Genomic DNA, 25,967 nt, shown 5'->3' on the forward strand with positions numbered 1-25,967 from the left:
TCTGTGTACATACCAAGCATACCAGTAAGCATCCCTGCACTTCCTTGGCCTGAAGTTGGAATAGTACTGGATCCCCCTGAATGCGTTTAAGGGGAAATGGCAGCCATAGCATTAGTAGTGCTAACTGTTAGTTGAGGTTATAGTAGCAGAAGTGGTGGTAGACATGGTTCTCCCATGGCAGTAGCCACATGGTGCTTAAAGAGGAAGTGCAGAGCGTAAACAGGGAGTCATCGTATTTCACTAAAGACAAAGGACATGGCTACCCCCTCTCTGTCTCCCCGTTTGGAGGGACTGCTAGGGGACATAAAAGAGTCATTACTCAGCCCAAAAATTCTACCTCAAGTAATCAAAACGTATCTAACATCACGGTGCCAACTGGTTTCCCCTCAGACACACAGTACACATTTACTAAAAGTAGTACACAACCAACACAGTTACTTAGATCAGGCAGGGGGGCACTTTTGAGTGATTGGGAAACAACACACACAATACACTCTAATCTCTGTGAGAGACCGACTGTTCTTCAGGGATCATAAGTATCCCATTCCCCACCAAGTGCAATGGGTCCTACAACAAATGGTTCCTCTAAGACACACAGGACAGAAGACACATTTTGTTCAAAGACAGGAGTTTCAGTCTGTGGATGCTAGGAATGGTGTGGGGCCGCGAGGACAAGTAGAAGATAGGGACGTCATGAGCACAGAAATGTGTCACACAGAAGGTCACAGTGACACACACAAACACACAGGCATACACACACAGATGCACACAAATACAAAACACACACACACAATCACAGAAATACACACAAATCAAAGCAACACAAATGTGTGTGTCCTTCTAACGTTGTCGTCCAGTCGGAGACATGATGGACTGCAGACAATTCTTATCTTTTCAAATTAAATAATGTCTTTCCGAAAAACAAAATCTTGGAATGATAGAAAAATTCGATATAATGGTGAAATCCTTCCCTGTAGGATACATTTCCAGTAAGTGCACTCCAAGCCGAGCAGGTCCGTCCTCATCACAGTTCCCCTGTAGAGTCCTCTGGGGTAAAGTCTGCCAGTATGTCCAAACAGGGGAACACTATTCCTGTAACATCCCAAGGCGCTCAAATATTTCAGGTCTTCGAGTACTCACGGTCACATCCTTAGTGGATCGTAAAAAAATGGTATGGATAAATTCCTTTCTGGATGATTATATTACACAAACCCCCAAAACCAAACAAATAGAAAAATAAAAGCAAATTCACATTAATGAGCACCATGAAGAAGGTGACAAAATAATAATGCGAAGGGACACATTTCAAGGTTACGTAACATGCTTCAGCAGATGGGTTTATCCACATTTCTCCCTCCCCTGACATCAATAATAACGACTGGCAAAGGTTCCTTCCTCCAGCTAAAAGAAGCCAGAAAAGCCCAGATCCAGAGGGTTGGCCCAAACCACTAGAGTCTCCACAACTGATGTTTGTCCTGCTGGAAACACTACATGGATGTTTCCTAACTCCTACACTTGTATACTAATGGCCTAAAGTAAAGCATTGGCACGGTTTGTCTTTTGAAGTCCATACAGAGCAGAAACCTTAGGCCCAGGTTTGATTGGAGGGAGAAATGTGCATCATCACACTCCTCCTGGATGAATTACTGGCACTAACCTGAAGCACTGTGTGTGTGTGTGTGTGTGTGTGTGTGTGTGTGTGTGTGTGTGTGTGTGTGTGTGTGTGTGTGTGTGTGTGTGTGTGTGTGTGTGTGTGTGTGTGTGCGTGTGCGTGTGTGCGTGCGTGTCTCAGAGTCCTAAGTGTTGCTTGTATAGAGTGTAGATTCTGTATTCCTGTGCTTCGTTGCGACAGGACAGGAGTTGGAATATTCAGCAGTAGCAGTAGAACAGCAGTAGCAGTCGATGTGTCTCCTTATCTCTCTTTGTTTGATGGAGAGAATTATTCACAGATGAGCAGAAAGAAAGTCTGGAACTGGAAAGATGATAATAACCTGGGGAGAAGAGGAAAAAGAGAGAGATAAAGCAGGAGAGACAGTATGGATGAGAAGATACATAAACAGAGAACAGAGCCTTAGAATACAGTAAGTCAGGGGGTGGGGTGCATAACATCTAGATGGTACAGATACTCTTGCCTCACAGCTCGTTAATCTAACAGCCTCTGAGTCTCAGCTGGATCACATTCACCAAGATTACAATCACAAAGCTGTGGTTATATAGGTCCCTCCACAGAAAGCTATGGAATATTGAAAAATTGTGTGTCAGGGTTGGGGTCCACTTACATTTACATTTACATTTAAGTCATTTAGCAGACGCTCTTATCCAGAGCGACTTACAAATTGGTGCATTCACCTTATAACATCCAGTGGAACAGTCACTTTACAATAGTGCATCTAAATCTTAAGAGGGGGGGGGGTGAGAAGGATTACTTATCCTATCCTAGGTATTCCTTAAAGAGGTGGGGTTTCAGGTGTCTCCGGAAGGTGGTGATTGACTCCGCTGTCCTGGCGTCGTGAGGGAGTTTGTTCCACCATTGGGGGGCCAGAGCAGCGAACAGTTTTGACTGGGCTGAGCGGGAACTATACTTCCTCAGTGGTAGGGAGGCGAGCAGGCCAGAGGTGGATGAACGCAGTGCCCTTGTTTGGGTGTAGGGCCTGATCAGAGCCTGGAGGTACTGAGGTGCCGTTCCCCTCACAGCTCCGTAGGCAAGCACCATGGTCTTGTAGCGGATGCGAGCTTCAACTGGAAGCCAGTGGAGAGAGCGGAGGAGCGGGGTGATGTGGGAGAACTTGGGAAGGTTGAACACCAGACGGGCTGCGGCATTCTGGATGAGTTGTAGGGGTTTAATGGCACAGGCAGGGAGCCCAGCCAACAGCGAGTTGCAGTAATCCAGACGGGAGATGACAAGTGCCTGGATTAGGACCTGCGCCGCTTCCTGTGTGAGGCAGGGTCTTACTCTGCGGATGTTGTAGAGCATGAACCTACAGGAACGGGCCACCGCCTTGATGTTAGTTGAGAACGACAGGGTGTTGTCCAGGATCACGCCAAGGTTCTTAGCGCTCTGGGAGGAGGACACAATGGAGTTGTCAACCGTGATGGCGAGATCATGGAACGGGCAGTCCTTCCCCGGGAGGAAGAGCAGCTCCGTCTTGCCGAGGTTCAGCTTGAGGTGGTGATCCGTCATCCACACTGATATGTCTGCCAGACATGCAGAGATGCGATTCGCCACCTGGTCATCAGAAGGGGGAAAGGAGAAGATTAATTGTGTGTCGTCTGCATAGCAATGATAGGAGAGACCATGTGAGGTTATGACAGAGCCAAGTGACTTGGTGTATAGCGAGAATAGGAGAGGGCCTAGAACAGAGCCCTGGGGGACACCAGTGGTGAGAGCGCGTGGTGAGGAGACAGATTCTCGCCACGCCACCTGGTAGGAGCGACCTGTCAGGTAGGACGCAATCCAAGCGTGGGCCGCGCTGGAGATGCCCAACTCGGAGAGGGTGGAGAGGAGGATCTGATGGTTCACAGTATCGAAGGCAGCCGATAGGTCTAGAAGGATGAGAGCAGAGGAGAGAGAGTTAGCTTTAGCGGTGCGCCACCGTGATACAGAGAAGAGCAGTCTCAGTTGAATGACTAGTCTTGAAACCTGACTGATTTGGATCAAGAAGGTCATTCTGAGAGAGATAGCGGGAGAGCTGGCCAAGGACGGCACGTTCAAGAGTTTTGGAGAGAAAAGAAAGAAGGGATACTGGTCTGTAGTTGTTGACATCGGAGGGATCGAGTGTAGGTTTTTTCAGAAGGGGTGCAACTCTCGCTCTCTTGAAGACGGAAGGGACGTAGCCAGCGGTCAGGGATGAGTTGATGAGCGAGGTGAGGTAAGGGAGAAGGTCTCCGGAAATGGTCTGGAGAAGAGAGGAGGGGATAGGGTCAAGCGGGCAGGTTGTTGGGCGGCCGGCCGTCACAAGACGCGAGATTTCATCTGGAGAGAGAGGGGAGAAAGAGGTCAGAGCACAGGGTAGGGCAGTGTGAGCAGAACCAGTGGTGTCGTTTGACTTAGCAAACGAGGATCGGATGTCGTCGACCTTCTTTTCAAAATGGTTGACGAAGTCATCTGCAGAGAGGGAGGAGGGGGGGAATCAGGAGGGAGGAGAAGGTGGCAAAGAGCTTCCTAGGGTTAGAGGCAGAAGCTTGGAATTTAGAGTGGTAGAAAGTGGCTTTAGCAGCAGAGACAGAAGAGGAAAATGTAGAGAGGAGGGAGCGAAAGGATGCCAGGTCCGCAGGGAGGCGAGTTTTCCTCCATTTCCGCTCGGCTGCCCGGAGCCCTGTTCAATAAAGGCAATGCAGGAAATCAATTCAATCTAATTCATGAAGCAGAAATTGCCCGTCCTTTGTAATGACAATGTTTTCTAAATCATACAACTAATTTATCTGAATTGAAATGGAAAGGACTCCAACACTGGTCCTGGCACTACATGTGAGAGCATTGAACCAAGAGTTCTACTCACAGTTCTACTCAGAGTGGGGACTGTCCACCACGATGTGAGGCTTGGGAGAGGCTGCGGGACTCTTTGACACAAATGAGGCCACAAGTTTTTCCTGGAGAAATATATTAAAGCAGAGTTAGTATCACCAACACAGACACTGTAGATAACAAAGGTAAATGTATGCTTAAATAGATATTTCATTACTAATAAAAAATATGGTGAGTGGTTGAATAGACAGACCAGTTGTTGTACAGTATGTTTCAAGCATCTCAGAGTAGAAGTACTGATCTAGGATCAGGTCCCCCCTGCTGTCTGTTTCATCTTATTCAATGTGATCTAAAAGGAAAAACATCTCTCCAACACTGAGATGCTTGATACAAACGGCCCCCAGACTACTGTGTGGTCACTTACAATGACTGAATAGAAAAACAAAGACTAGTTTGAACAGGGGAAAAGAAGGCCAAGTACAATTACATACATGAAGTAGGAAAATAGAATGAGAGCACAGGTCTGCACAAAAAAGCACTGTAGTCACGCACTCACTCACACACACACACACACACACACACACACACACACACACACACACACACACACACACACACACACACACACACACACACACACACACACACACACACACACACACACACACACACACACACACACACACACACACCACATCATGCACATAATTACCTCGACGAGCTGGTGCCAGTGGTCTATGGGCTTGCGGGGGTTGGCCAGCATGGCAGTCCAGTGCTCCCTCCCAGGACCCTCAGCGTCACTGCCCACACGACACATTCCTATGACCTCATTATGACCAATACTGACCAACACACAGCCAGGTACAGAGAGAGAGAGAGGGGGGACTGATCAACAGGCAAAGTAGGCCTCATTTATCAACCTTGAATGCTGGGAAAATGAATGCGGCCACAGAGGTTGGATATTCTATAGTGAGCGCACAATATACAGAGACCTTACAAAGGTTTCAATACAAATAGAGAGCACATTCATATCATACATAAACACACGCATGCATGCACACACACAAACACACGCATGCATGCACACACACAAGCATCGAACTATAGAGATGCTATAACCTGGGTTTTAAATGCATAAAAGATACGCACACACAAACACACGCACACACAAACACACACACACACACACACACACACACACACACACACACACACACACACACACACACACACACACACACACACACACACACACACACACACACACACACACACACACACACACACACAGAACTATAGAGATACTATAACCTACAACATGGGTTTAATAATAGATAAAGAAAACACAAACACACACCAGCCAGGCGATGGTGTGATGATGGAGGGTGTTAGTGCCAGATAGAGAAACACTGGCATGGTTACACAGTGTCTCACCACCAGACACTATTTCCATTAGCATTAGCATAAATCAGGTTTATTCATGAGGCGCCCATCCTCATGTAAAAAAGGAGGAATCCACCAGGAGTCTGACTCACAGGGACAATCAGCTATGTGTTCAACAGACCACTGCTACACACCAACCAAATAACAATGTCTATCAACGGTACAGACCCACATAGTACTAACTACACACCAACCAAATAACAACGTCTATCAACGGTACAGACCCACATAGTACTAACTACACACCAACCAAATAACAACGTCTATCAACGGTACAGACCCACATAGTACTAACTACACACCAACCAAATAACAACGTCTATCAACGGTACAGACCCACATAGTACTAACTACATACCAACCAAATAACAACGTACAACGGTACAGACCCACATAGTACAACTACACACCAACCAAATAACAACGTCTATCAACGGTACAGACCCACATAGTACTAACTACACACCAACCAAATAACAACGTCTATCAACGGTACAGACCCACATAGTACTAACTACACACCAACCAAATAACAACGTCTATCAACGGTACAGACCCACATAGTACTAACTACACACCAACCAAATAACAACGTCTATCAACGGTACAGACCCACATAGTACTAACTACACACCAACCAAATAACAACGTCTATCAACGTTTTAGACTGACCCATGCTTGTACACAACAATGTCTATTAAAGTAACTGTCCAGTGAAAATTACACTTTTCAAAGTTCATATTCTGCTAACTCATACCCAAATAATTGTGTTTATTCATCTTGTACTTGTATTAGTGGCCAAAGCATGAATTGAGAAAAAACACCTCAAACTTGTATCTCATACAGACCGTTTCAAAATGCTTGCTACTTCCTCATAGAGTATGGTATCATACTCTTGAGGAGGATGAGCTGGTCAATCAGCGGTCTGGAGGAGGATATTTTTAATGACCGGTATACGCCCACATCATTCTGTTGGGGTACGCCCACACTATTCCAACACAGAAAAGCTTCTTAATTAACATACATCATTTTTTTTTTAATTGGAAGGAAAACTATTTCACTCATATTGTAAGTAATAATAGGTCATATTTAACACTGGACAGTTATTTGAAGGTAACAGAATGACCCATCCTACTACACACCAACATCTATCAACGTAATAGACCCACACAGTGCTAACTACTCACCAACCAAACAATAACCACCATCAACATACGTTACACATGATCCAGTACTAAATACACACCAGCCCAATAACAATGTCTATCAACGTAACAGAGTGCTAACTACAAGGTTATTATTGTTTATATTCCTTTTAGTTTTAAGATTTTTATTCGAAATTCAGTTTTGTTTCAGTTAGGTTTCAGATCTACTTTACCTTGTTTTTTATTTACTTTATATAAAAACAAGCATAAAGTTTTTGTGTTTTTTGGAATGTCACTTCTTGCCACTGTGGGGCAGTAATGCATAAGGTGATGGGTCAGGTCATAGGTTAGGTTAGGTTTAAAGGTAGACTCAGGGAGATGACATAGATGCACAAAGTAAACAGTAGTGGTGGGTCAATTTCCACAACAACCAGGAGCGTTGAAGCTCCATCGTTGGTCACCGGCTTTTAAAGTGTTGCATTCTGGTGATAAAAATAGTCAGACGGGAGCCTACATGTCAATTACATGAACTTTACAAAAATCATATGATCAAAGGTCATGAAGTTTGGACTGCAGTCGACTGCAACTTTCTGCAGTTGCTCTTCACCAACTTCATCCTGCAGTCATCACCTGCATTGTGGGAGGCTCTATTGTCAACCAATCATTAGTTTAGCTTGAAAACCCTGTTCGATTTTTGCCCCCAAAAACATAATTCATGATGGTTTTTATTCTATTTAGTTTTGGAGGCAGTACAGTTTTCATTTTTCAAACGGATTTGTTAATTATTTTAATTCAATTTACTAAATGGTTTTGAGTGATGATTAGTCTTAATTAGTTTTTGTTGAAGTTTGCTATAATAACTTACACACCATAAAAATAATAACTACCAACAACAGACCTACCCTTATCTAACAATTAACAACAGACATACCCTTATCTAACAATTAACAACAGACATACCCTTATCTAACAATTAACAACAGACATACCCTTATCTAACAATTAACAACAGACATACCCTTATCTAACAATTAACAACAGACCTACCCTTATCTAACAATTAACAACAGACCTACCCTTATCTAACAATTAACAACAGACATACCCTTATCTAACAATTAACAACAGACATACCCTTATCTAACAATTAACAACAGACCTACCCTTATCTAACAATTAACAACAGACATACCCTTATCTAACAATTAACAACAGACATATCTAACAATTAACAACAGACATACCCTTATCTAACAATTAACAACAGACATAGACATACCCTTATCTAACAATTAACAACAGACCTACCCTTATCTAACAATTAACAACAGACATACCCTTATCTAACAATTAACAACAGACATACCCTTATCTAACAATTAACAACAGACATACCCTTATCTAACAATTAACAACAGACATACCCTTATCTAACAATTAACAACAGACATACCCTTATCTAACAATTAACAACAGACATACCCTTATCTAACAATTAACAACAGACATACCCTTATCTAACAATTAACAACAGACATACCCTTATCTAACAATTAACAACAGACATACCCTTATCTAACAATTAACAACAGACATACCCTTATCTAACAATTAACAACAGACATACCCTTATCTAACAATTAACAACAGACATACCCTTATCTAACAACAGACATACCCTTATCTAACAATTAACAACAGACATACCCTTATCTAACAATTAACAACAGACATACCCTTATCTAACAATTAACAACAGACATACCCTTATCTAACAATTAACAACAGACATACCCTTATCTAACAATTAACAGACAGACATACCCTTATCTAACAATTAACAGACATACCCTTATCTAACAATTAACAACAGACATACCCTTATCTAACAATTAACAACAGACATACCCTTATCTAACAATTAACAACAGACATACCCTTATCTAACAATTAACAGACATACCCTTATCTAACAATTAACAGACATACCCTTATCTAACAATTAACAACAGACATACCCTTATCTAACAATTAACAACAGACATACCCTTATCTAACAATTAACAACAGACATATCTAACAATTAACTTATCTAACAATTAACTAACAATTAACAACAGACATACCCTTATCTAACAATTAACAACAGACATACCCTTATCTAACAATTAACAACAGACATACCCTATCTAACAATTAACAACAGACATACCCTTATCTAACAATTAACAACAGACATACCCTTATCTAACAATTAACAACAGACATACCCTTATCTAACAATTAACAACAGACATACCCTTATCTAACAATTAACAACAGACATACCCTATCTAACAATTAACAACAGACATACCCTTATCTAACAATTAACAACAGACATACCCTTATCTAACAATTAACAACAGACATACCCTTATCTAACAATTAACAACAGACATACCCTATCTAACAATTAACAACAGACATACCCTTATCTAACAATTAACAACAGACATACCCTTATCTAACAATTAACAACAGACATACCCTTATCTAACAATTAACAACAGACATACCCTTAACAATCTAACAATTAACAGACATACCCTTATCTAACAATTAACAGACATACCCTTATCTAACAATTAACAACATACCCTTATCTAACAATTAACAACAGACATACCCTTATCTAACAATTAACAACAGACATACCCTTATCTAACAATTAACAACAGACATACCCTTATCTAACAATTAACAGACATACCCTTATCTAACAATTAACAACAGACATACCCTTATCTAACAATTAACAACAGACATACCCTTATCTAACAATTAACAACAGACATACCCTTATCTAACAATTAACAACAGACATACCTTATCTAACAATTAACAACAGACATACCCTTATCTAACAATTAACAACAGACATACCCTTATCTAACAATTAACAACAGACATACCCTTATCTAACAATTAACAACAGACATACCCTTATCTAACAATTAACAACAGACATACCCTTACAATTAACAACAGACATACCCTTATCTAACAATTAACAACAGACATACCCTTATCTAACAATTAACAACAGACATACCCTAACAATTAACAACAGACATACCCTTATCTAACAATTAACAACAGACATACCCTTATCTAACAATTAACAACAGACATCTAACAATTAACAACAGACCTACCCTTATCTAACAATTAACAGACATACCCTTATCTAACAATTAATAACAGACATACCCTTATCTAACAATTAATAACAGACATACCCTTATCTAACAATTAACAACAGACATACCCTTCTAACAATTAACAGATACCCTTATCTAACAATTAACAGACATACCCTTATCTAACAATTAACAGACATACCCTTATCTAACAATTAACAGACATACCCTATCTAACAATTAACAACAGACATACCCTTATCTAACAATTAACAGACATACCCTTATCTAACAATTAACAACAGACATACCCTTATCTAACTATTTACAACAGACATAATCAATTAACAACAGACATACCCTTATCTTAACAGACATACCCTTATCTAACAATTAATAACAGACATACCCTTATCTAACAATTAATAACAGACATACCCTTATCTAACAATTAATAACAGACATACCCTTATCTAACAATTAATAACAGACATACCCTTATCTTATCTAACAATTAACAACAGACATACCCTTATCTAACAATTAACAACAGACATACCCTTATCTAACAATTAACAACAGACATACCCTTATCTAACAATTAATAACAGACATACCCTTATCTAACAATTAACAACAGACATACCCTTATCTAACAATTAATAACAGACATACCCTTATCTAACAATTAACAACAGACATACCCTTATCTAACAATTAACAACAGACATACCCTTATCTAACAATTAACAACAGACATACCCTTATCTAACAATTAACAACAGACATACCCTTATCTAACAATTAACAACAGACATACCCTTATCTTAACAGACATTAAACAATTAATAACAGACATACCCTTATCTAACAATTAATAACAGACATACCCTTATCTAACAATTAATAACAGACATACCCTTATCTAACAATTAATAACAGACATACCCTTATCTAACAATTAATAACAGACATACCCTTATCTAACAATTAATAACAGACATACCCTTATCTAACAATTAACAACAGACCTACCCTTATCTAACAATTAACAGACATACCCTTATCTAACAATTAACAACAGACATACCCTTATCTAACAATTAACAACAGACATACCCTTATCTAACAATTAACAGACATACCCTTATCTAACAATTAACAACAGACATACCCTTATCTAACTATTTACAACAGACATACCCTTATCTAACAATTAACAACAGACCTACCCTTATCGAACAATTAACAGACATACCCTTATCTAACAATTAATAACAGACATACCCTTATCTAACAATTAATAACAGACATACCCTTATCTAACAATTAATAACAGACATACCCTTATCTAACAATTAATAACAGACATACCCTTATCTAACAATTAATAACAGACATACCCTTATCTAACAATTAACAACAGACATACCCTTATCTAACAATTAACAACAGACATACCCTTATCTAACAATTAATAACAGACATACCCTTATCTAACAATTAACAACAGACATACCCTTATCTAACAATTAATAACAGACATACCCTTATCTAACAATTAACAACAGACATACCCTTATCTAACAATTAATAACAGACATACCCTTATCTAACAATTAACAACAGACATACCAATTAACAGACATTATCTAACAATTAATAACAGACATACCCTTATCTAACAATTAATAACAGACATACCCTTATCTAACAATTAACAACAGACCTACCCTTATCTAACAATTAACAACAGACATACCCTATCTAACAATTAACAACAGACATACCCTTATCTAACAATTAATAACAGACATACCCTTATCTAACAATTAATAACAGACATACCCTTATCTAACAATTAATAACAGACATACCCTTATCTAACAATTAATAACAGACATACCCTTATCTAACAATTAATAACAGACATACCCTTATCTAACAATTAACAACAGACCTACCCTTATCTAACAATTAACAACAGACATACCCTTATCTAACAATTAACAACAGACATACCCTTATCTAACAATTAATAACAGACATACCCTTATCTAACAATTAATAACAGACATACCCTTATCTAACAATTAATAACAGACATACCCTTATCTAACAATTAATAACAGACATACCCTTATCTAACAATTAATAACAGACATACCCTTATCTAACAATTAATAACAGACATACCCTTATCTAACAATTAACAACAGACCTACCCTCATGTAACAATTAACAACAGCAACCATCCAAATACATAGTCAGTATTATAATGGTATCAATTACATCCACATCCCACACAAACTTATAAAACTCCTATTGTCCAGTAATAACAAAGTAATAACAGCCCAGGTCTCTTCTTACCAGTCATAGTCCATGACAGCGATGATGATGGACACCCTGTCGATGTCCTCATGAGGGATGTCAAAGACTAGAGCCTCGTTGTAGGTGGGGTTCAACGTATTCTTCTTAATGGAGGTCTTCCTCTTCTTTAGTCTGCGGCCTTCACATATCAGAGAAGCCTTCACGTATGGGTCTGAGAGAAGGAGAAAGAGGGAGGGAGAGAGAGAGAGAAAGAAATAGAGGAAGAGAATGGAAGAAAGAAAAGAGAGGGACAAAGATAAGAGACAACCCTTGAGCAGGCTATTAACAAATTATACTCCCACATCCAGGCATCTGTCTTTAACACATAAAAGACATCCAAATCAAGGCCCCTTGGACGAGGCGGATTAAGGCCAAAGTAAAACGGGTGGATTCACGTCAATTACCACAGAATAAAACTGCCGCTCTAGTCCATTGTAGCACTTACAGAACACTGAGAGTTACCATTTGATTTTATGGTGGATTGTTTTATACCTTCGTTAGGCATTCTAATAATCTCCTAATCATAAAAGCAATAATAACGGTGTGGCCTCATAATTTAGCGTGTCATTTCGTCAGTATAGTAACTGTTACCGTGGTAATGCAGGATCATCACATCCTCACAGGCAGGATTAATAACTGAATTAATTTCGTTAGGCGTTCATTAATGAAATCATCATCAGCTACCCAAGTCCCAGCCATCAATCAGGCCAGGACATGATTGTGTTTAAAGCGTTTGGTTGTTTGTTGGCTGCGGTTTTTAGCACTCCAACGTTTAGGATCTTTGCTATTTGCTTGTTTATTTTTATTTTACCTTTATTTAACTAGGCAAGTCAGTTAAGAACAAATTCTTATTTTCAATGACAGCCTAGGAACAGTGGGTTAACTGCCTGTTCAGGGGCAGAACGACAGATTTGTACCTTGTCAGCTTGGGGGTTTGAACTTGCAACCTTCCGGTTACTAGTCCAACCACTAGGCTACCCTGCTGCCCGCTTGTGTTTCCAACATTGCCACAAAACAGATTTTTGGCACTTCACTGTGTTTGGAACAGTTGAACAGTATTTATTTGGGCAATATTTACATAATGTAACATATCAATATTCAAATATTCATGAATTCAGTCAATTGATGTGTTTGCTCCATCTGTTTATGCAGCCTAATTGCATTCAAATAATAGTTGAAATACAAAATGTGTGATGTGAGTCTTGTCAGGCTGTTTCTAACAGAAGAGACGACCCCCAGTGCTGTGATCAGTGTTCTGTTGTCAGTGTGCTGTTGTCAGTGTGCTGCGGTCAGTGTGCTGTTGTCAGTATGCTGTTGTCAGTGTGCTGCGGTCAGTGTGCTGTTGTCAGTGTGCTGTTGTCAGTGTGCTGCGGTCAGTGTGCTGTTGTCAGTGTGCTGTTGTCAGTGTGCTGCGGTCAGTGTGCTGCGGTCAGTGTGCTGCGGTCAGTGTGCTGTGGTCAGTGTGCTGTTGTCAGTGTGCTGTTGTCAGTGTGCTGCGGTCAGTGTGCTGTTGTCAGTATGCTGTTGTCAGTGTGCTGCGGTCAGTGTGCTGTTGTCAGTGTGCTGCGGTCAGTGTGCTGTGGTCAGTGTGCTGTTGTCAGTGTGCTGTTGTCAGTGTGCTGCGGTCAGTGTGCTGTGGTCAGTGTGCTGTGGTCAGTAGGTAAGTCACCTGAGAAGCCGGTGAGGTCCATGGCTTTGAGGTTGGTGGCCTTGATGACAGTCGCGGTGAGCCGACCTGCCGTGGGCAGGTAACACAGAGAGAAGTTCAGCTCCCCCAGGTCAGCCTTCTCCTGTACAACACACACACAGAGGTCAGAGGTCAGGGTTCAAACAGGGAACCCAGCAAACGTGTGGTAAACACTCAGCCAGTACTACCCAAAGAGCCACAGGCTGAGAGCAGAGGATCTGTAAAAGAGACCACCATCTTGCATTTGGTTTGCTAAACCATGAAGCAGGCATCAGTGATAATTGCCACAGAGACATGACAGGTGTCACAATCTAAACAGGCAGCATATTCAAACTGAAGGCAACTGTCATCACAGTACAGTAATGAAATGTCAATCTTTCAATGTCCCCAAGAAGATAAAAGTTCAATTGCACTATTTAAACACTCTCCCCTACTTCCTCCTAACTCGGCACAGCCAGTGGTCATGGTGGTGGCATAGTGGCATAGCGGTGGCATTATAGTGGCACACCGGTGGCATTATAGTAGCATAGCAATGGCATTATAGTGGCATAGAGGCGGCATTATAGTGGCATAGAGGCGGCATTATAGTGGCATAGAGGTGGCATTATAGTGGCATAGCAATGGCATTATAGTGGCATAGAGGCGGCATTATAGTGGCATAGAGGCGGCATTATAGTGGCATAGAGGTGGCATTATAGTGGCATAGCAATGGCATTATAGTGGCATAGAAATGGCATTATAGTGGCATAGCGGTGGCATTATAGTGGCATAGCGGTGCCATTATAGTGGCATTATAGTGGTGGTATTATAGTGGCATAGCGGTGGCATTATAGTGGCATAGTGGTGGTACAGTGGTGACATTATAGTGGTGGTATAGTGGTAGCATTATAGTGGTATATTGCTGGCATGGTGGTGGTATAGTGGTGACAATATAGTGGCATTATAATGGTGGTATTATAGTGGCATTATAATTATAGTGGCATAGCGGTGGCATTATAGTGGCATAGTGGTGGTACAGTGGTGGCATTATAGTGGCATATTGGTGGCATAGTGGTGGTATAGTGGTGACATTATAGTGGCGGTATAGTGGTAGCATTATAGTGGTATATTGGTGGTATAGTGGTGACATTATAGTGGCATAGTGGTGGCATTATGGTGGCATAGTGGTAGTATAGTGGTAGCATTATAGTGGCATAGTGGTGATATAGTGGTGGCATTATAGTGGCATAGTAGTGACATTATAGTGGCATATTGGTGGTATAGTGGTAGCATTATAGTGGTATATTGGTGGCATAGTGGTGGTATAGTGGTAGCATTATAGTGGCATATTGGTGGCATAGTGGTGGTATAGTGGTGACATTATAGTGGTGGTATAGTGGTAGCATTATAGTGGTATATTGGTGGCATAGTGGTGGTATAGTGGTGACATTATAGTGGCATTATAATGGTGGTATTATAGTGGCATTATAATTATAGTGGCATAGTGGTGGTACAGTGGTTGTCACGCCTTGGTCTTAGTATTTTGTGTTTTCTTTATTTGTTTGGTCAGGCCAGGGTGTGACATGGGTTATTGTGGTGTGTTTTTTGTCTTGGGGTGTAGTTAGTTAGTCTATGGCTGCCTGAGGCGGTTCTCAATCAGAGTCAGGTGATTTATCGTTGTCTCTGATTGGGAACCATATTTAGGCAGCCATATTCTGTGAGTGTTTTCGTGGGTGATTGTTCCTGTCTCTGTGTAGTTGTTCACCAGACAGGCTGTATAGGTTTTCACGTTCCGTTTGTTGTTTTGTAATATTTATAAGTTATTTCATGTATCGTCTATTCTTTATTAAAGAACATGAGTAACCACCACGCTGCATTTTGGTCTGCTTCTCCTTCAACAGACGAACGCCGTTACAGTGGTGGCATTATAGTGGCATATTGGTGGCATAGTGGTGGTATAGTGGTGACATTATAGTGGCGGTATAGTGATAGCATTATAGTGGTATATTGGTGGCATAGTGGTGACATTATAGTGGCATAGTGGTAGTATAGTGGTAGCATTATAGTGGCATAGTGGTGATATAGTGGTGGCATTATAGTGGCATAGTAGTGACATTATAGTGGCATAGCGGTGGCATTATAGTGGCATAGTGGTGGCATTATAGTGGCATAGTGGTGGTACAGTGGGGCATTATAGTGGCATATTGGTGGTATAGTGGTGACATTATAGTGGCATAGTGGTGGTACAGTGGTGGCATTATAGTGGCATATTGGTGGTACCGTGGTAGCATTATAGTGGCATAGTGGTGGTACAGTGGTGGCATTATAGTGGCATATTGGTGGTATAGTGGTAGCATTATAGGGGCATTATAGTGGCATAGTAATGGTATTGCGGTAGCATTATAGTGGAATAGTGGTGACGTTATAGCGGCATAGTGGTGGCATTATAATGGCATAGTGGTGGTATAGTGGTGGCATTATAGTGGCATATTGGTAGCATTATAGTGGTATAGTGGTGGTAAACTGATGACATTATAGTGGCATTATAGTGGCATAGCAATGGCATTATAGTGGCATAGCGGTGACATTATAGTGGCACAGCGGCGGCATTATAGTGGCATTATAGTGGTGGTATTATAGTGGCATAGCGGTGGCATTATAGTGGTATAGTGGTGGTACAGTGGTGGCATTATAGTGGCATATTGGTGGCATAGTGGTGGTATAGTGGTGACATTATAGTGGCGGTATAGTGGTAGCATTATAGTGGTATATTGGTGGTATAGTGGTAGCATTATAGTGGTATATTGGGGGCATAGTGGTGGTATAGTGGTGACATTATAGTGGCGGTATAGTGGTAGCATTATAGTGGTATATTGGTGGCATAGTGGTGGTATAGTGGTGACATTATAGTGGCATAGTGGTGGCATTATAGTGGCATAGATGTAGTATAGTGGAAGCATTATAGTGGCATAGTGTTGGTACAGTGGTGGCATTATAGTGGTATATTGGTGGTATAGTGGTGACATTATAGGGGCATTATAGTGGCATAGTGGTGGTATAGTGGTAGCATTATAGTGGCATAGTAATGGTATTGTGGTAGCATTATAGTGGAATAGTGGTGACATTATAGTGGCATAGTGGTGGCATTATAATGGCATAGTGGTGGCATTATAGTGGCATATTGGTAGCATTATAGTGGTATAGTGGTGGTAAACTGGTGACATTATAGTGGCATTATAGTGGCATAGCGGTGACATTATAGTGGCACAGCGGCGGCATTATAGTGGCATTATAGTGGTGGTATTATAGCGGCATTATAGTGGTGGTATTATAGCGGCATTATAGTGATGGTATAATTATAGTGGCATAGCGGTGGCATTATAGTGGTATATTGGTGGTATAGTGGTAGCATTATAGTGGCATATTGGTGGCATAGTGGTGGTATAGTGGTGACATTACAGTGGCGGTATAGTGGTAGCATTATAGTGGTATATTGGTGGTATAGTGGTAGCATTATAGCATTAATGTTGGCATTGTAATGGCATAGTGGTGGCATAGAGGTTGCATTATAGTGGCATAGTGGTGATATTATAGTGATATAGTGGTGTCATCATGGTAACATAGTGGTGGCATTGCGTTGGCATTATGGTGTCAGGCATGGGCTCTCTCTCTCACCGCTGTGCCCTCCACTATGTCCCTCCAGACAGGCTTTTCCCCTGTGCCCTCGCTGAAGTCCAGAAGGTTGTCCACAACCACCTGGCCAATCAGGTCGTGTCTGGAGAAGCGGTCAAAGTCGTAGACAGAGAAGTGTAGCTTCCGGGAGTGCAGCTCTGCCAGGGGGACACCGAACTGGAACGTCTCGTTGAAGATAGGGTTTAGGGTCTTTCTGTGGACCTGTGGGAGAAAGGAGAGGGGGCAATTGAGGAGGGAGAGCGGTAAAGAGGTAAAGAGGTGAAGGGGGAGAAAGGGGAAGGAGAGGGAGAGGGGGAGAGAGTGAGAGAGTGAGAGAGAGGACAAGAGTCAACAAGAGAGTCTGCAAGAGAGTCTGCTAGACAGCCTAACATATTTATTCAGATTAGGCTGAACGAAATATCAGATCATTCCAATGAGTAAGGGAGGAGAGTACGCATTTATAAATGATAATAAATTACTGATAGTAATTTAGAATCAAATCCCAACTTGAGAAACGGCAATGAAACTCCGCACAAATCTCTCGTGGTGATGCATACACAAATCTCTGAGTGACATCAATGGAGGATTCACACAGAACTCCAAGTTATGCATGAACACATTTCTCAATTGGCATCAGAGTGAAACTACACATTTGTCGGGTTAGTATTTTACTGTGCCTTCAATTTGTGTGAAAACTGACAAGTGTAATAAATGACAGCCTGATCCCAGATCTGTTTGCACTCTTCCAAGCTATTTATGGTCATTGGCAAGACAGCACAAACAGATCTGGGATCAGGCTTGATAAATGTGTTACCTTGGTCTGGAACTTCTTCTTCCTGTCTGGTAGCAGGTAGATTTTAACGTAGGGGTCTGAGAAGCCGTTGGCGTCCTTGGCAGCCAGATCTACAGCCTTGAGGATCTTCACCACTAGCTGCTCTGTACTGCAGACGAGGACACACATATACAATCTATGTTAGCCTCACCGTCTGGGACACACACACACACAACACGATCTATATGTCAAACTTAGCTGGACAGACATAGGGCGACAGAGAGACAGTGGAGTGGTTAGGAGAGTATGTTGTATCTATGGAGTGGGTCAATGGGGATCCATTGAGGTCTAGGATGAAGCAGCCCGTGACACTGATTTAATGGTTTACTCCCTACTAATGGGGAATGTGAGGAAGGTAGATCTGTGAATGAGAGCAACTTCTACAAGTAGCATAATCCATTGCTACAAAGCTACAGATTGGCTCCAGCAGTTCCAGAGAGAGAAGCCAAGCCATTAATACTCCTCATAGTAGGCTATTCCACTGTGTTATGGTCAGTCTGGGTCATAAACACACACGCCCGCACACACACATACACAGTCTTGCACATATACACATGCATACACACACACGCGAAGACGTCCATCTAAACCGCCTACGTCCATCTAAACCGCCTACGTCCAGTGGTCTGTCTGCAGAACTACTTATGAGGGATTTAATTAAGAGAGTGAAGATGGCTGGCAGGCCTTTACTCAGACCTCATTATACACTGTCTTTCTGTGTTAACGAGCGTGTCACCACTTCATTATGGGCCTTTAGGAGCACAGCGTGAACTCTGGGGAAGAGAGCACCACCAGGCCATAGCCAATAGCAGCTCAGACAAACACACTGTTTAATCATCTGGCCTAATCAGGACTGAGATAAGCCTGTTGATGACACGATTGCATCCAATCAGGTTTAATGTTTATCATGCAATCACGTCCAATTAAGGAAATCAGGTAAACATGCCATCCTACAATCACATCAAATCAGGGATAAGATTAATACCGTCATTAGTAAATTAGGAAGTTATATTTAAATTGGATAAACACGTTAATCAGAGAAACATGTCCAATTAGTATTTCTTAAGTCTATCTACTTACTTTAAGTCCAGTATCATCTCCGCTTAGAAGTTGATACACACTGTCAGTACGTGTTGGGAACTGTAGTCCTTATGACTCTGAGCAGTGTAGTTTTATAAAACATAATTGAAAATGCCAGGTGAGTCCTGTATAAAAGCTGTCCCTGATGGCATGTCACATCCAACAACATTACCTCATTACAACAACAAACACTGTAGTGTTCCTACTCTCACATGTCCGTTTGAACATCAAGACAACAAAGAGCAGGAACAAAAGACAAACTTTAAAATATATATATATATTTAACCTGTATTTAACTAGGCAAGTCAGTTAAGAACAAATTCTTATTTACAATGACGGCCTACTAACACGGTCCCAGAAGCACTCGGCAGAAAATACACCTATTACTGATGTGTCAGATGGAAATTCGCTATACTATTCCTCACAGACAATGGCTGGAAACCACCCTATTCCCACAGCACTAGTGTCAGCTCTTAACTACAGTGTCAATAGAAAATACATTTCCCAAAGGGCCGAGGGAAAATTGACATTGTTGTCCTGACTGCTATTCCCCAAATGTGCTCGGGTCTAGCACGTTAACATTGATGTATGGTAAATACATTACAATTATCCCACACAGTGCTAACAGTGTGAAGAGAAGGTGACACATTATCTCTCTCTCCCGCTCTCTCTATCTGTCTCCTCTCTCTCTAGATTTTCTAACAAAGATTCACAGTGTGTCAGAAAGCAGAGCAGAACAAATGATCTTGTGACGTGAGGTAGAAATACATGTAGGTACAGGTAGAGATACACCAACAGCATCCTCCCTCCCTCCCTCCCTCCCCCTCCCTCCCTCCCTCCCCCTCCCTCCCTCCCTCCCTCCCTCCCTCCCTCCCTCCCTCCCTCCCTCCCTCCCTCCCTCCCTCCCTCTGTGTGTCTGTAATTCGTGCTATAACAGTCTGGTGTTATTATGTGTTGACAGGGTCTGCTGTTTAAAGTAGCTCACCATATATAATTCATGACCCTAACTGCCTCTCACTCCCTTGTTTTTCAAACATCAGCACTTTCTTTCTCCATTGTAATGTTTCTTTGTGTGACGGCAGAAAGAAAGGACCCCACCAGGCAGCCACAGAGCCACAGATAGACTGAGACTGAGATTGACCTAGCAGACTGTACTACACTGCCCCTGATCTCTCCCTCCTCTCTGTCCTCCCTCCATCTTCCCATCTTCAACCCTCCGGAGGGGGGCATGTCCACCATTTACATAAACAGAGCCAGTGCTGCAGAAAACCTACAACGGAGGCATGCATGACTAATGCACTCAAGGTATGGAAAATTAGACAATTACAATAACAATGTCTATCTATCTATCTTGTGTACACTATTTAGTCCATAATGTAAAAGTATATATTGGTGATAAAAACTGCCCACTGTGTGATACTTGACACTGCAATGATAGAGTTTCTAGGGCAAGTACCTTAACTCAAGATGTGATGACAGAGCAGCTGTTGATCCTCTGTCTAAGCCTTAATGTAATGTATATTTAACAGTGCACTCAGACCGAGGTGTGAAGAGGATTAATTAAGTGAATCGGTTCACTCACTTGAAGGCGTAGCGCAGGAGGAAGCTGATCTTGCCACAATTGTCCCCTGCTTTCCCTTCCCCCTGGTCGCCCCCACGCAGTCTGTAGAGTTCCGGTTTGATTTGGCCAATGCTGGTCACCTGCTCGCTCTTCTCCTCACCATGGAAATCAGGGCTGGACAACTGGTGAGTCATGGGCTTGGGCCTGGGGAGAGAGAAGGGCTTAATAGACACATTAACACTCACTGAAGAGACAGACAGGGTTAAAGGAGAAGTTCCCTTTTTTACAACCAAATCTACATTTTAAAAGTAAATTGCATGTTATAGAAGTGTCCAGACACCTTTTTTTGTGATTTCAGTTGTTTTTGAGAAATTTACCCCAAACAGAAAAACCCTTCATTATCCTCGTTGTGCAGTACAAATGCTCCAAAAACACCCAAATACGTCCTTTTAGAAACGGAAACGTTCTCAGTATAGTGATGCAGGTCTTTCGATGTTGTACATATGAAATTGTGTCATTACGAATTTTATCTGCAATGTTATATTCCATTTTGTGCTACTCGAGCCATTTCCCCAAACCACCTGTTCCATTCTCTGTTTAGACTGCTGCTATAGGTAACTGCCAAATTAAATGAGTTGGCGCCCCCCCTTGAGTTGTGCCATGGCGGAGATCTTTGTGGGCTATACTCGGCCTTGTCTCAGGATGGTAAGTTGGTGGTTGAAGATATCTCTCTAGTGGTGTGGGGGCTGTACTATGGCAAAGTGGGTGGGGTTATATCCTGCCTGTTTGGCCCTGTCCGGGGGTATCATTGGATGGGGCCTCTCTTTCTTTCTTTCTTTCTTTCTTTCTTTTAAAGTGTCTTAATAGGGCGCTGGACTTCCACGAGCCGCCAGAACAGCTTCAATGGTTCTACAAATACCTGGAACCTACTGTGTGGAAGTACATTGCAGAATAATAGTGAAGACATCAAAACTATGAAATAACACATATGGAATCATGCTTTCAATATACTTTGTATCCCTCATTTACTCAAGTGTTTCCTTTATTTTGTCAGTTGCCTGTAGAATGGATGTAGTATCGCTCGAGTCGCAACAAAATGGAATATAACGTTATGGATAATGTTCGTAATGACACATTTTCACGTGTACCACATCTAAAGACCTGCATCACTATACTGAGAGCTTTGCCGTTTCTAAAAAAATATGTATTTGGGTGTTTTTTGGAGCCTTTTTTCATGTTTTTTCAGGGCCCCCGTACTGCACAACCAGGATGAGGAAGTGATTTGCATGTTTGGGATACATTTCCCAAAAGCAAGTGAGATCACAAAAAAGGTGTCTGGACCCTTCTATAACATGGCATTTACATCAAAAATAGAAACAGGGTTGGAAAAAAAATAACACACAAAAAGATCGATAGGGTTCATTCACAGACATACATTCACTGGAGAGACAGACAGGGTTAATACTCAGAATAACACTCAGAAAATGTATACACTAGACAACCAATCACAGAAATGTGATGACCCTTAGATAATATAATTATCACATACTTAAAAATATATACAGTACCAGTTGAACATTTGGACACACCTACTCATTCAAGGGGTTTTCTTTATTTGACTATTTTCAACATTGTATAATAATATTGAAGACATCACAACTATGAAATAACACATATGGAATCATGTAGTAACCAAAAAAGTGTTAACAAATCAAAATATATTTTAGATTTAAAATTCTTCAAAGTAGCCACCCTTTGCCTTCATGACAGCTTTGTACACTTTTAGCATTCTCTCAACCAGCTTCATGAGGAATGCTTTTCCAACAGTCTTGAAGGAGTTCACACATATGCCTAGCACTTGTTGGCTGCTTTTCCTTCACTCTGCGGTCCAACTCATCACAAACCATCTCAAGTGGGTTGAGATCGGGTGATTGTGGAGGCCAGGTCATCTGATGCAGCGCTCATCACTCCTTCTTGGTCAAATAGCCCTTACACAGCCTGGAGCTGTGTTGGGTCATTGTCCTGATGACAAATAAATGATAGTCCCACTAAGCTCAAACCAGATGGGATGGCATTTCGCTGCAGAATGCTGTGGTTGCCATGGTGGTTAAGTGTGCCTTGAATTCTAAATAAATCAATCACCTGCAAAGCACCGCCACACCATCACACCCCCTCCTCCATACTTCACGTTGGGAACCACACATGTGGAGATCACCTGTTCACCTACTTTGACTCTCACAAAGACACGGCGGTTGGAACCAAAAATCTCAAATTTGGACTCATCAGACCAAAGGACAGATTTCCAATTGTCCATTGCTCATGTTTCTTGGCCCAAGCAAGTCTCTTCTTCTTCTTATTGGTGTCCTTGAGTAGTGGTTTCTGTGCAGAAATTCAACCACGAAGGCCTGATTCACACAGTCTCCTCTGAACAGTTGATGTTGAGATGTGTCTGTTACTTGAACTCTGAAACATTTATTTGGGCTGCCATTTCTGAGGCTGGTAACTCCAATGAACTTATCCTTTGCAGCAGAATGGCTCTTACTTTCCTGTGACGGTCCTCATGAGAGCCAGTTTCATCATAGTGCAAATGCACTTGAAGAAAGAGTGTGCAAAGGCAAATGGTGGCTACTTTAACGAATATCAAATATCAAATATATTTTGATTTGTTTAACACTTTGTGGTTACTACATGATTCCATATGTGTTATTTCATAGTTATTTCTACTGACTCTGAAAAACACCAAAAGAAAGATGCCCAGGGTCCCTGCTCATCTGCGTGAATGTGCCTTAGGCATGCTGCAAGAAGGCATGAGGACTGAAGATGTGGCTGGACAATAAATTGCAACATCCGTACTGTGAGATGCCTAAGACAGCGCTACAGGGAGACAGGACGGACAGCTGATCGTCCTCACAGTGGCCGACCACATGTGACAACACCTGCACAGGATTGGTACATCCGAACATCACACCTGCGGGACAGGTACAGGATGGCAACAGCAACTGCCCAAGTTACACCAGGAACGCACAATCCCTCCATCAGTGCTCAGACTGTCCACAATAGGCTGAGAGAGGCTGGACTGAGGGCTTGTAGGCAGGGGCTGTTGTATTGCAGGTCCTCACCAGACATCACCGGCAACAACTATGGGCACAAATCCACCGTCGCTGGACCAGACAGGACTGGCAAAAAGTGCTCTTCACTGACGAGTCGCGGTTTTGTCTCACCAGGGGTGATGGTCGGATTTGCGTTTATCGTTGAAGGAATGAGCGTTACATCGAGGCCTGTACTCTGGAGCGGGATCGATTTGAGGGTCCGTCATGGTCTGGGGCGGTGTGTCACAGCATCATCGGACTGAGCTTGTTGTCATTGCAGGCAATGCTGTGCGTTACAGGGAAGATATCCTCCTCCCTCATGTGGTACCCTTCCTGCAGGCTCATCCTGACATGACCCTCCAGCATGACAATGCCACCAGCCATTCTGCTCGTCCTGTGCGTGATTTCCTGCAAGATAGGAATGTTAGTGTTCTGCCATGGCCAGCAAAGAGCCCGGATCTCAAACCCATTGAGCACGTCTGGGACCTGTTGGATCAGAGGGTGAGTGCTAGGGCCATTCCCCCCAGAAATGTCTGGGAACTTGCAGGTGCCTTGGTGGAACAGTGGGGTAACATCTCACAGCAAGAACTGGCAAATCTGGTGCAGTCCATGAGGAGGAGATGCACTGCAGTACTTAATGCAGTTGGTGGCCTCTCCTGATACTGACTGTTATTTTTGATTTTGACCCCCACCCTTTGTCCAGGGACACATTATTCAATTTCTGTTAGTCACATGTCTGTGGAACTTGTTCAGTTTGTGTCTCAGTTGTTGAATCTTATGTTCATACACATACAGTGCCTTGCGAAAGTATTCGCCCCCCTTGAAATTTGCGACCTTTTGCCACATTTCAGGCTTCAAACATAAAGATATAAAACTGTATTTTTTTGTGAAGAATCAACAACAAGTGGGACACAATCATGAAGTGGAACGACATTTATTGGATATTTCAAACTTTTTTAACAAATCAAAAACTGAAAAATTGGGCGTGCAAAATTATTCAGCCCCTTTACTTTCAGTGCAGCAAACTCTCTCCAGAAGTTCAGTGAGGATCTCTGAATGATCCAATGTTGACCTAAATGACTAATGATGATAAATACAATCCACCTGTGTGTAATCAAGTCTCCGTATAAATGCACCTGCACTGTGATAGTCTCAGAGTTCTGTTAAAAGAGCAGAGAGCATCATGAAGAACAAGGAACACACCAGGCAGGTCCGAGATACTGTTGTGAAGAAGTTTAAAGCCGGATTTGGATACAAAAAGATTTCCCAAGCTTTAAACATCCCAAGGAGCACTGTGCAAGCGATAATATTGAAATGGAAGGAGTATCAGACCACTGCAAATCTACCAAGACCTGGCCGTCCCTCTAAACTTTCAGCTCATACAAGGAGAAGACTGATCAGAGATGCAGCCAAGAGGCCCATGATCACTCTGGATGAACTGCAGAGATCTACAGCTGAGGTG

General features: G+C 41.8%; 1 protein-coding gene across 3 annotated transcripts in view; it reads right to left on the reverse strand.

Annotated features, from left to right (window-relative positions):
- Positions 1–456: 456 nt before the first annotated feature.
- The window catches only part of LOC118377115 (synaptotagmin-C-like), a 53,158-nt gene continuing 27,647 nt past the window's right edge, over positions 457–25,967 (reverse strand). For 2 of the 3 annotated variants that reach the window (XM_052519168.1, XM_052519169.1), the window contains 8 exons: positions 21,438–21,620; positions 18,758–18,884; positions 17,947–18,165; positions 14,275–14,395; positions 12,606–12,777; positions 5,178–5,307; positions 4,500–4,590; positions 457–1,991 (listed from right to left, as the gene is read on the reverse strand). In XM_052519168.1, coding sequence (XP_052375128.1) covers positions 4,504–4,590; positions 5,178–5,307; positions 12,606–12,777; positions 14,275–14,395; positions 17,947–18,165; positions 18,758–18,884; positions 21,438–21,620 — 1,039 coding nt within the window. In that variant the 3' untranslated portion in view covers positions 457–1,991; positions 4,500–4,503. Of the gene's footprint in view, positions 1,992–3,828; positions 3,897–4,499; positions 4,591–5,177; positions 5,308–12,605; positions 12,778–14,274; positions 14,396–17,946; positions 18,166–18,757; positions 18,885–21,437; positions 21,621–25,967 lie in introns of those variants that run through there. The other variant, XM_052519170.1, reaches the window with a different exon arrangement.

This window comes from Oncorhynchus keta, chromosome 5 (assembly GCF_023373465.1).
Source record: "Oncorhynchus keta strain PuntledgeMale-10-30-2019 chromosome 5, Oket_V2, whole genome shotgun sequence".
NCBI lineage: Eukaryota > Metazoa > Chordata > Actinopteri > Salmoniformes > Salmonidae > Oncorhynchus > Oncorhynchus keta.